The sequence below is a fragment of the Leuciscus leuciscus genome (assembly GCF_965113295.1).
Source record: "Leuciscus leuciscus genome assembly, contig: HAP1_SCAFFOLD_837, whole genome shotgun sequence".
Taxonomy (NCBI): domain Eukaryota; kingdom Metazoa; phylum Chordata; class Actinopteri; order Cypriniformes; family Leuciscidae; genus Leuciscus; species Leuciscus leuciscus.
Window position 1 is genome coordinate 1 of NW_028117903.1, and position 12,500 is coordinate 12,500.

A 12,500-nucleotide genomic window follows, 5' to 3' on the forward strand; every position below is an offset into this window, starting at 1 on the left:
TTATGAAGTAAAAGTCTTTTTAGTGTAACTGTACAAACGTCCTCCTTCAGCTCGATCTTCACGAGTCTTTCTGTGTCAAATCTGACCTGATTTAATCAAGTAAACGCAAGAATAACTTTGATATTGTTAGTGATATTTTAACTCAATTTTTTAGTTACTCAAAGTCATATTAAAAATGCTTTAAAAATATTATACATGTATAATAAAAAATAATACATTCAGGTTATACTAAAAATACTTTAAAAAATTTACAAATATAAAAAATATATACAAAAATTATTTTAGATATTCAAGTTATACTAAAATATTTTTAAAATATTCTAAATATATTCAAACATTTTTAATGTATTCAGGTGATGCTAAAATACTTAAAATATGTTTTAAATATAAATATATACTTTTTTACTATATTCAAGTTATTCTAAAAATACTTAAAATAAATAAATGTATATGTACTAAAAATACTTAAATAAGTAGCTTTACTTAATTTTATCCCTTAAAACTCATCTTTGATCACCCAAATGACATATTTAAATGTTTTTTCCTTGAAAAAAAGTCGTCATGCCTTAAAATATCTTGAATGTAACTCGACACCCTTGCCTCATTTAGTATGCGCGGTTCTATGAATATGCAAATGAGCCCCGCCTCCACTCACTCACTCAGCTCAGAGATCCACTGGTTGACGATCACACGTTGATCTGATTGGTTACAAGGTAGTTTGTGACGTCAGAAACACCAGCGATTTCAAAGCGTGTGTTTGAGACTGTCTTTGGTTCACTGCAGTTTTAAGGAGGAAATACTCAGCAATGGTGTCGACTTATGAATTTACACATGCTTTGTCTTAGAGCAGATTAAACACACCATATGGACACATAAACATTAAACGCTGGATTTACACCACAGGGGGACTTTAAAACTACAGAGCTTTGATCATCAAGCATTTAAATATCTTACAAAGACATATTATTGGCAGATATTAATATTGATATGCATTTTATGCAAGTATCTGCAATGCTGTCATAAAGATCTCAATGATTTTCATTACAAGCCATTATAATATAAATGTAAATATCAGCATCTGCACCAAATTGCATATTTTTGCATATTCCTCTGAACATAACGGAGATGTTTTTTCCTCCATATTCTCACTATATCAAACAATATGAGCCATAAAAGCCTGTCTTGATGTATTAAATTATTATAAAATATTTAGGTTTTGTTTATTAAGGTTAAGAAATAATGTTTTTGGACTATATGTCAAGCTTTACAGGGTTAATTTGGGTGAGAATGTTTTGCAATGATCTCAATGATCATGTTGTTTCCACTCTTAAAGATGCAGGAGTCTGAGAACAAACACAAGCTTCTGGAGAAGGAGTTTCAGCAGTTCCGGGATCAGCAGAGCGTTCGTCCCGAGGTCCGTTTGCAGTCCGAGATCAACCTGTTGACCCTCGAGAAGGTCAGAGACGCCACACTGACACACACACACACACACACACACACACACACACACACACACACACACACACACTGATCAACACACACACACACACACACACACACACACACACACACACTGATCAACACACACACACACACACACACACACACACACTGATCAACACACACACACACACTGATCAACACACACACTGATCAACACACACACACACACACTGATCAACACACCACATATGTGTATATACAAAGGCTGTTTTGGGATCCTACTCATACGTTTTTATTATCAAGGTGGAACTGGAGAGGAAACTGGAATCTGCAACTAAATCTAAACTCCACTATAAGCAGCAGTGGGGGCGAGCCCTGAAGGAGCTGGCCAGATTTAAACAGGTAACACACCTGTACACTCACTGATGATGATGATGATGATGATGATGATGATGATGATGATGATGGTACTGTTACTCTGGTAGTTTTGACACGGGTGTAATTAATACATGAATGCTATCAGACGTTGTACTAGTTTTAAACTCAGACGGGATCAGATTTTGTACATAATTATGAAAAAACTAATTAAACTGATGATACTGATATCAAAAATACGTATTTTGTATAAAGAAAATGACTATTACTACTGTGATATTATTTTCATGACAATTAAAGAGGTGTACTTCTGATTCTCATGACTGTGATGCGTCTGGAGGATTTTATTTTGTAACTGGTTTGTAATTCTCAGTATTCACAATTGTATTTTTTTGTATTTAAGTTATACTAAAATGCTTAAAAATATGTTTTAAATATTATAAACATACAAGTTTTTTTTACTATTCAAGTTATTCTAAAAAATACTTAAATAATTGTACAAATATTATAAATGTATAAACACTTTTAAATAGTTTTTTAGTACAACTTGAATGTAGTATTTTTTTATTAAACATTTATATTTTAAGTATTCAAGTTATACAAAAAATATTACAAATGTATAAAAAAATACATTCAGGTTATACTACAAATACTTAAAAAATAATAAATGGTTAAAATACTACATTAAAGTTGTACTAAAAATACTTTAAAATAATTTTACAAATATTATAAATATATAATATAAACACTTTTAAAGTATTCAAGTTATACTAAAATACTTATAATTATTTTTTTAATATTATAAATATATTATTTATTTACTACATTCAGGTAATACTTAAAGAATTGTAAAAAATAATATATATATATATATATATATATATATATATATATATATAATTATTATTATTTTTTATTTTTTTTTATTTTTTTTTACTGTATTCAAGTTATACTAAAATACTTTAAATATATATATTTTTAAATATAAATGTATTTTAAATCTTATAAAATAAATATTCAAATCAGCATAAACCCAGTACAACAAAGAGTGTAATAGTACATTAATTCTTTAGCTTTTAAATGTATGTTTTTCCCATTAATGAGAAAGGCGTGAGAATCTGGTGTAAATGTGCTTCGGTCTCATGAAAATAACGTCACATTGTAAAAAATCTTAATGGCTCTAAAAATAGCCTTGAGTTTGAGCTCTGGATCCAGTCAGACTGCAGGGTCTCGACTGCGTTCAGAAGAATAATGGACCGGTTTACTGCACTAAACCAGACGTGAACGCCAGTTCTCATGGAAAAAAAACATTGAGAAACTGTGAGCTGTCACGAGCCGCAGTGAAACATCACCAGTGAACCCAGTCCGGGACCAGTACAGTGTAAACAGAAGCGTTATCAGCCTGCTAATAACTGTTACAGACACACACCAGCTGGAGCGTCTGAAGCCGTGCTTTCCCTCCGCTTTCTTCTCAAGTGCCAGATCTATATAAAGAAAACATCTGATGATTCATGGCGCTCTGAGACCTCCATAACTTAATATCATATTGAACTATAAATCAGGCCTGTATTATGTTCAACATTAAACATCTGAATATCAAGTTGGCTTGTTGGAAGATCGATGGGTGATTTAAGTGCCTCGTTTTTCACTTAAATAATTCTCATGTAACTTAGTAGTAGAAACACTACATACACCCTAACAGGCAAAAGATATTTAATGTTTTTAAAAGAGTCTCTTCTGCTCATCAAAGCTGCCTTTATTTGATTAAAAATATAGTAAAACAGTGAAATATTATTATAATGTAAATCATCTGTTTTCTATGTGAATATATAGTAAAGTGTAATTTATATCCTGTGATCAAAGCTGAATTTTCAGCATCATTACTCCAGTCTTCAGTGTCACATGATCCTTCACAAATCACTCTAATATCATGATTTGATGCTTAAGAAACATTTATGATTATTATCAGTGTTGAAAACAGTTTTTACATTTTTATTTCAGGATTCTTTGAATAGAAAGTTCAAAAGAACAACGTTTATCTAAAATAGAAGCTTTTGAAACATTAAACACTACCGTTCAAAAATATGGGGTCAGTAAGAATTCAAAAGATTCAATTTAATTCATCATTGATTTATTTTATTTCTTTCCCCCCAAAAAATAAAATAAATCAATGATGAATTAAATTGAATCTTTTGTAACATAAATTTCTTTAATATAGATTTTGATCAAATACAAATAAATGCTGTTTTTTTGTACTTTCTATTCATAAAATGATCCTGAATTTTTTATTTTTTTACACAACTGTTTTCAACACTGATAATAATCATAAATGTTATGATGCTGATAATGAGCATCATATCATAATGATTTGTGAAGGATCATGTGACACTGAAGACTGGAGTAATGATGCTGAAAATTCAGCTTTTTGATCACAGGAATAAATTACACTTTACTATATATTAAAATAGAAAACAGTAATGTCAAATTATTATTTTTTTTTATTATTATTTTTTTTTTATATATATATATATTTTTTTATCCAGTAAACGCAGTCTTTGTGAGCGGAAGAGACTTCTTTTAAAAACATTAAAAATCTTCCCGACCCCAAACCTTCGCCTGGTAGTGTGTGTTCCAGCTCTTTGAGCCGACAGAGGGCACATGTGTTCATCATGAGTGTCCAGATCTGTCTTCAGTGAAACGGCCCGAATGTTCCCCGTCAGGACGAGTCTCTGCAGAAAACTGTTCTTGAGTCGCGGTGAGACGGGTCATTCACTGGTCACGCGTGTGTTTACACAAGCCATCCTCAGCCTTTATCTCACACACACACACACACACACACACACACACACACACACAAACACACACACACACACACACACACACCTCGACGAGAACTCTGGGAACGCTTCACGGGTAGTGAAGGAGACTCAGATCTTCAGGATAGTTTTGTGTGTTTTCCTTCAGCAGAGTTTTGGCTGTGAGTCAAGGCCACGTCTGAGTGTGTGTGTGTGTGTGTGTGTGTGTGTGTGTGTGTGTGTGTTTTCACTTCTCGCTGCTGCGAATGTTTTACTATGTTGTAACGCGTCAGGAAAACTGCAAATGGAATGAGATTACCTCAAACACATCATCAATATAATCAAGAGTTTTCACAGACGCTTTATATTGATGCGCTGCTGGAAAACTGTTCGACCTACAGATTTCACGTTCCCCATTAAAACGGGAGATTAAAACCATTGATAAAAATACTCAATTATTTGAGGAATTAAGGCCCATTTACACCAAGAATGATAAATACAGTCGTGTAAGTTCTGGCATGAAACTCTAGATGGCGCTGGCCGATCGGGCCTTAACTCAGCCGATTCTAGTTCTAGGAACTCCTTTTGGAGGAACTCATTTATTCCTCCTTCAGAGTCGGTCTAAAGGGGCTTTCACACCGGAGAGTTCTAGGATCTCAGTTCTAGGATCTCAGTTCTAGGATCTCAGTTCTAGGATCTCAGTTCTAGGATCTCAGTTCTAGGATCTCAGTTCTAGGATCTCAGTTCTAGGATCTAGCCTCCAGGGTGTTTCCCCGAGAACTAATGGTTCCCCTAGGAACGTTTTCCTGGTTGCGTTCGCAGTGCCAGTAGGAACTCTGAAGTGACGAAAGCCACGCATGTTGAGACTTTTATTTTGACGGCTCTGAGAACGCCTGAACACACAGCGCTCACATTCTCCGTGTTCATTAGTTTACGATCTGTCTTGTACGTTATTATATAGAACTGTCATACACTGAAGGTAGACCAGGGCACCACAGTGCGCCCATTTCACTCGCACATGCGAGTAAATATTTCGGCGTGCGAACGTGAAAAAATATTTGGGCGCACTTGTGCGAGTGACACAGCATTTTTCTATAGAAACAGCTGCAAATACATCATCATGAGGAGGGGCAGAGTAGGACACTATATTACCGGGAGATCAGTTATTTAGGCCTAAATCTTCAGTAGCTAGCAGAGCATATGAGCGGAGTGGAGCGGTGAGAATCTCCACTCATCGCTCACGGAACTGTTCATCCCTCCGCTCCCCCGCTCTAAGCTACATCAGGCCGCTCCGCTCATTATCGCTCAGCGCTCAACGCAGTTTGCTTCGCGCTCCACTCAAATCGCCCCCCGCTCGCTCCAAAAAAGGAAACAAATCTACATGTATATCACTTGTAGCGGTCCCCAACCTTTTTTGCGTCACGGACCGGTTTAATATCAGACAATATTTTCACGGACCGGCCAAGGTGTGGCGGATAAATACAACAAAATAAAATGATACAAACGGCATAAAAAATGGGGTATTTTTTTAAAATAGCCTATAATAATAAACGTGAATCCAATATGTGTAGGCCATACTAGCAACTTTATTAGCAGCGTCCTCTAACATCGCGCCTAAAGACAACTGAGAAAGTCTGAACTAGGGCTGAAACGATTAGTCGACGTTGTCGACAATGTCGACAATAAAAAATTGTCGACAAAATATCTTGTTGTCGAGTAGTCGTTTGAGCTCATGTGACCTAATGTAAGGGCCTGCAATATCGCGATTTGACCGCTACGGCGCTGTAGCGCTAGAGAGTAATGTTACAAATGCTATTGCGGTAGAAGAAAACACAGCGCAAATTATGACCTGACGGAGTGCAAACGAATCCGAACTAGCAAGGTGTGTAAAGTTTCACAAAACTTCAAACCAAGAATGCTGTCGTGTGCAATACATGCTAGGCGGAACTTGCTTTTCACGGGAGCACAACATGCATGTTAAAGCACTTAAAGAGGAAACAAGATGAGCCGGTGAGAGGTGAATGTTCTCCAGCTGGAGCTAAATAACTAGCAGTAAATCTCTTTATTAGACAATGCAATACTACTAATAATAGCAACAATATTAACAATAATAATATAATTACAGTAATATGATGATTTATTTTTGCATAGAATAAAGCTTGATCGAGCTTAGGAGTCAGGGCTGTTTTTATTATTGTAACACTATTAACGTTAGGTATAACAGGCTTATCACTTGCCTTTATTTTGTTCCATATTCATGAAGACTTACAAAAGGAGATGTTATGAAGAATATCAGTTGCTTTTTCATACTGTAAATTAAAAGGTGAATGAGAGTGTCTCTGTCAGCTCAATTGTCAATTTTTATTTTATTTTATTCTTATAATAATTGTTTGCAGATTAAGTTTTTCTGTAGTGCAGCTGATACATTTTTGTTTATTTTTTCTATTGAAAGAGAACATAATATTTAACCAATGCTTAGAGAGCATTTGTGTGTGATTTGAGTTGGACAGAAATCTGGGAACTTAAAGAGAATGACCTGTTTGGCTCAAAGTTCATTAAAACAACCATTTCAAAAGCTGAAGTGATTTTCTTTTTTTTTATATTATAGTTAGAATATGTATAACTCAGTATTTTAACTAATTGAAAAAGCTGAATAATCGTTCCAAACTTACTGATTAGCCGGCAAAATAATCGATGATTAGTCGATTAATCGTTCTAATAATCGCTAGATTAATCGACTATCAAAATAATCGTTTGTTGCAGCCCTAGTCTGAACACAAACAAAATGCCCCCAAAAGAAAAAAATCTCCATGTTTTCGGTGCTGATGCGTTCATGTAACATGTAAGGGTGGCGCTGCCAATAACGCACCTAAAAGCAGTCACAACGAACCGGCAAAATTAATGATTATGAATATGTAAAATATAGCAGGAGACATTTTAATTGTTTACTAATAAACCATTTTTTTTATGTCTGTGTCGGCTGGAAAGATGCTGACTCGCGATCTTCGCAGTATTGAACGCCCCAGAGAGAAATGCACATACGGATGACATAAGAGAGCAGTCTGTTTTCTTTAGTTTTGAATTGTTCTGTTTAAAAGTAGACATTTCAAGCTTTATATACATGTCTCAGGTCTGTCAGGCAAGTAGGCTATACGCTGAGTTTCGGTTAATTTATGAGACAAACTCCAGGTTCACCCGCCGGCGCCTTCGTGTCGTGATTATCTATTTTCTAATATATTTACTTATTTATTAAATCCAGACAATTGGTTGATGAAACACTGATCAAAATTAAGATACAATTAATACAAAACGAAATTAAATTTAAAGACAGGCTTTGTGCTTTCTGTTTGAGGTCTCAGTGAAAGTTTTAAAGCAGTCTTTTAGTGCCGCTGTCAGAGCGCTCACGTCCGTAACGGAGAACTGTCCCATCTGTAACATTGTTTTTGTTTTTTTTGTGAAATAAATGTCTAAATAAATGCGACTTATAGTCCAGTGCGACTTAGGCTATGCCTATATATGTTTTTTCTTCTTCATGGCGCATTTTTTGACTGATGCGTGGCGTGAGTGGAGCGGAATTGGAGCGGGAAATAGGGCGACGCTCCGTCCTTTTGAAATTGCCGCTCTGTCCAAGATCCGCCCGCTCGCGCTCCCCGCTCGCTCCCGCTCCACTCTGCTCACATGCTCTATAATGATAAACTTATACAACAAAAATGACTGTGCCCCCAAATATTTATCTGTGCTCCTAAATTTTTTTATTTAGGCGCACCAGTGCTCCTTGTTCAAAAAGTAAGTGTAGAGCCCTGTAGACAGTAATGGAGAGTTATTAGCGTATGCCGTGTGTTGATGTCCAGTGTTGCTGAGCAGAAACACATAATCATGTTTCTCTTGATCTCCTCAAAGTTACGTTGGGTTTTCTCCTCAGTGTAAAGATAAAGAGGCTCATCTATCACTGTTTACATGTTCGTAGAGTTTTCTGGAGTAAATATAGGCTATAATCTGTGTGTTTACACAGCCTTTTTAATAATGGCGGGTTCTGGTGTTTCGCGTGCGTTCAGCCAATCAACGAACACTAACGTCACTGTAGTTCCTATAGCGCTGGTTTAAGGGGCTTTCGAACCTTTTCATAGTTCCTAGAACTATTGGCGGAAGTTCCCGGTTTTTGGCGCGTTCGCACCGCAGGAACTAGGAACGATTTTAGTTCTAGGAACTCTTTTGGAGGAACTGATTTACTCCTCCTTCAGAGTCGGTCTAAGCCAGCGCTAGAGGAACTATCCGTGACGTCAGTGATCGCTGATTATAGCCTATATTTACTCCAGAAACTAACTCTACAAACATGTAAACAGTGATAGATGAAGCTCTTAACCATCTACGCTGAGGAGAAAACCCAACGTAACTTTGAGGGACCAAGAGAAACATGATTATGTGTTTCTGCTCAGCAACACTGGACATCAAACACACGGCATACGCTAATATTGTCTACTTTCTGTGTATAACAGTTCTATATAATAACATATTAGACAGGACTGTTAGACAGATCTTAAACTAATGAACACAGAGAATGTGAGCGCTGTGTGTTCTGGCGTTCTCAGAGCCGTCAAAATAAAAGTCTCAACACGCGTGCGGCTTTCGTCACTTCAGGGTTCCTACTGGCACTGCGAATGCAACCAGGAAAACGTTCCTGAGGGAACCATTAGTTCTCGGGGAAACACCCTGTTGGCTCGTTCCTAGAACTACCCGGTGCGAAAGCTGATAGGGCACAGCTGATTGGTTCCTGCTGTATCAGTAGCCAATGAGCTCAACCTTCAACTACTGGAAGCTTTCAGAAACCCTCCCCCTTCCCCAGCTCCACCTGTATAGATCTGCTGTGGGTTATTCATGTGCGCTATATTGTAAAGCCGCATGTCTTGTTCACAACAGCGTGTCGTCTATGTATTGGAAGTAGCAAGTCCCGTACTTGCTCTGCAGCAGCAGTAACACCATATATGATATCGTTCTGTTTATTATTATAAGCGCTGGAGTTTAAATGCTGATTGGCTGTCAGTATTTTTCTCCTTCATCTGCAGGAATAAGTCACTCTGAAAGTGTTTCCAGTTACATTATTCCTGTGTCGTTATCGTGCCGTTGATGACTATTCTTTTATATTTTTAAACTGTATCTCAATGTGAATGTGTGTGATAAGATGGTGTTGGTTGTGCTGATAGTTGAGTGTGTGTGTGTGTGTGTGTGTGTGTGTGTGTGTGTGTGTGTGTGTGTGTGTGTGTGTGTGTGTGTGTGTTCAGCGTGAGCAGGAGAACGCCATGACACGCTTGAAGAAGCAGCAGCAGGAGCTGGAGCACATGAGGCTTCGATACCTGGCGTCTGAAGAGAAGGAGGCCGTCACGAGCGAGAAGCACGAGCTGCAGGACATCCGCAACCAGCTCAACAGGTACAACACATCACAAATACCAGGAATAACTTACACTTTACTATATATTCACATCCGCAACCAGCTCAACAGGTACAACATCAGAAACACCAGGAATAACTTACACTTTACTATACACTCACCTAAAGGATTATTAGGAACACCTGTTCAATTTCTCATTAATGCAATTATCTAATCAACCAATCACATGGCAGTTGCTTCAATGCATTTAGGGGTGTGGTCCTGGTCAAGACAATCTCCTGAACTCCAAACTGAATGTCAGAATGGGAAAGAAAGGGGATTTAAGCAATTTTGAGCGTGGCATGGTTGTTGGTGCCAGACGGGCCGGTCTGAGTATTTCACAATCTGCTCAGTTACTGGGATTTTCACGCACAACCATTTCTAGGGTTTACAAAGAATGGTGTGAAAAGGGAAAAACATCCAGTATGCGGCAGTCCTGTGTGCGAAAATGCCTTGTTGATGCTAGAGGTCAGAGGAGAATGGGCCGACTGATTCAAGCTGATAGAAGAGCAACTTTGACTGAAATAACCACTCGTTACAACCGAGGTATGCAGCAAAGCATTTGTGAAGCCACAACACGCACAACCTTGAGGCGGATGGGCTACAACAGCAGAAGACCCCACCGGGTACCACTCATCTCCACTACAAATAGGAAACAGAGGCTACAATTTGCACGAGCTCACCAAAATTGGACAGTTGAAGACTGGAAAAATGTTGCCTGGTCTGATGAGTCTCGATTTCTGTTGAGACATTCAGATGGTAGAGTCAGAATTTGGCGTAAACAGAATGAGAACATGGATCCATCATGCCTTGTTACCACTGTGCAGGCTGGTGGTGGTGGTGTAATGGTGTGGGGGATGTTTTATTGGCACACTTTAGGCCCCTTAGTGCCAATTGGGCATCGTTTAAATGCCATGGCCTACCTGAGCATTGTTTCTGACCATGTCCATCCCTTTATGATCACCATGTACCCATCCTCTGATGGCTACTTCCAGCAGGATAATGCACCATGTCACAAAGCTCGAATCATTTCAAATTGGTTTCTTGAACATGACAATGAGTTCACTGTACTAAAATGGCCCCCACAGTCACCAGATCTCAACCCAATAGAGCATCTTTGGGATGTGGTGGAACGGGAGCTTCGTGCCCTGGATGTGCATCCCACAAATCTCCATCAACTGCAAGATGCTATCCTATCAATATGGGCCAACATTTCTAAAGAATGCTTTCAGCACCTTGTTGAATCAATGCCACGTAGAATTAAGGCAGTTCTGAAGGCGAAAGGGGGTCAAACACAGTATTAGTATGGTGTTCCTAATAATCCTTTAGGTGAGTGTATAATCACATACACAACCAGCTCAACAGGTACAACATCAGAAATACCAGGAATAACTTACACTTTACTATATATTCACATAGAAAACAGCTGATTTACATTGACAGGTTATAGCCCCGCCCACATCATCAGAGAAGAGATTTAATAGCAGTTTCACATGGAAATACTTCACAATACATTCATTCTGTGTCAAATCACTTTAAAGGGATAGTTCACCCAAAACTACTTTTATGATGGATAGATGCACTTTTATGATGGACAGATGCACTTTTATGATGGACAGATGCACTTTTATGATGGATAGATGCACTTTTATGATGGATAGATGCACTTTTATGATGGACAGATGCACTTTTATGATGGACAGATGCACTTTTATGATGGATAGATGCACTTTTATGATGGATAGATGCACTTTTATGATGGACAGATGCACTTTTATGATGGACAGATGCACTTTTATGATGGATAGATGCACTTTTATGATGGATAGATGCACTTTTATGATGGACAGATGCACTTTTATGATGGACAGATGCACTTTTATGATGGACAGATGCACTTTTATGATGGATAGATGCACTTTTATGGACTTCTAAACAGAAACAGTCATTCACTGCCGTTATAAAGCTTGGAAGATCCAGGACATGTTTTTATATAACTCTGAATGTGTTCGTCTGATAGGAGAGTGTCATATACACTAGGATGAGTTCAGGGAGAGTACATCATGGGCTAATTTTCATTTTTGGGTGATCTATCCCTATAATAGCGGAGAGAGATCGATAGATCAGCAAGCTTGATTAAACGTGTAATTTGGTCAATTTTAGATCTTTTTGTTGTCAATGAATAATAATTGTTTTGTCTTCATCAATATCTGTGCCTGTCTCAAGAGCTGCCGTTAAACTGTTATTGACACGAGTGTATTATTGATAGGCTGAAGCAGCAGGAGGCGACGGCGCGAGTGTGTGTGAGCGAGAGCGCAGACGAGCACGTGACGCGTGTGTGTGTGAGCGTGGACGAGCACGTGACGCGTCTGCTGGAGGAGAGAGACACACTCCTGCGCACTTGCGTCTACACACACGACGACCGCATCATCTCTGAGCTCGACCGGCAGATCCAGCAGGCC

General features: G+C 38.0%; 1 protein-coding gene across 1 annotated transcript in view; it reads left to right on the forward strand.

Annotated features, from left to right (window-relative positions):
- The first annotated feature begins 888 nt into the window (after positions 1-888).
- The window catches only part of LOC309492015 (centrosomal protein of 120 kDa-like), an 11,936-nt gene continuing 324 nt past the window's right edge, over positions 889-12,500 (forward strand). The window contains exons 1-4 of the mRNA XM_082191034.1: positions 889-1,456; positions 1,747-1,845; positions 9,893-10,038; positions 12,308-12,500. The exon at positions 12,308-12,500 is cut by the window's right edge and continues 324 nt beyond it. Of these exons, the coding sequence (XP_082047160.1) occupies positions 1,298-1,456; positions 1,747-1,845; positions 9,893-10,038; positions 12,308-12,500 (597 nt within the window). The 5' untranslated portion in view covers positions 889-1,297. The remainder of the gene's footprint in view (positions 1,457-1,746; positions 1,846-9,892; positions 10,039-12,307) is intronic.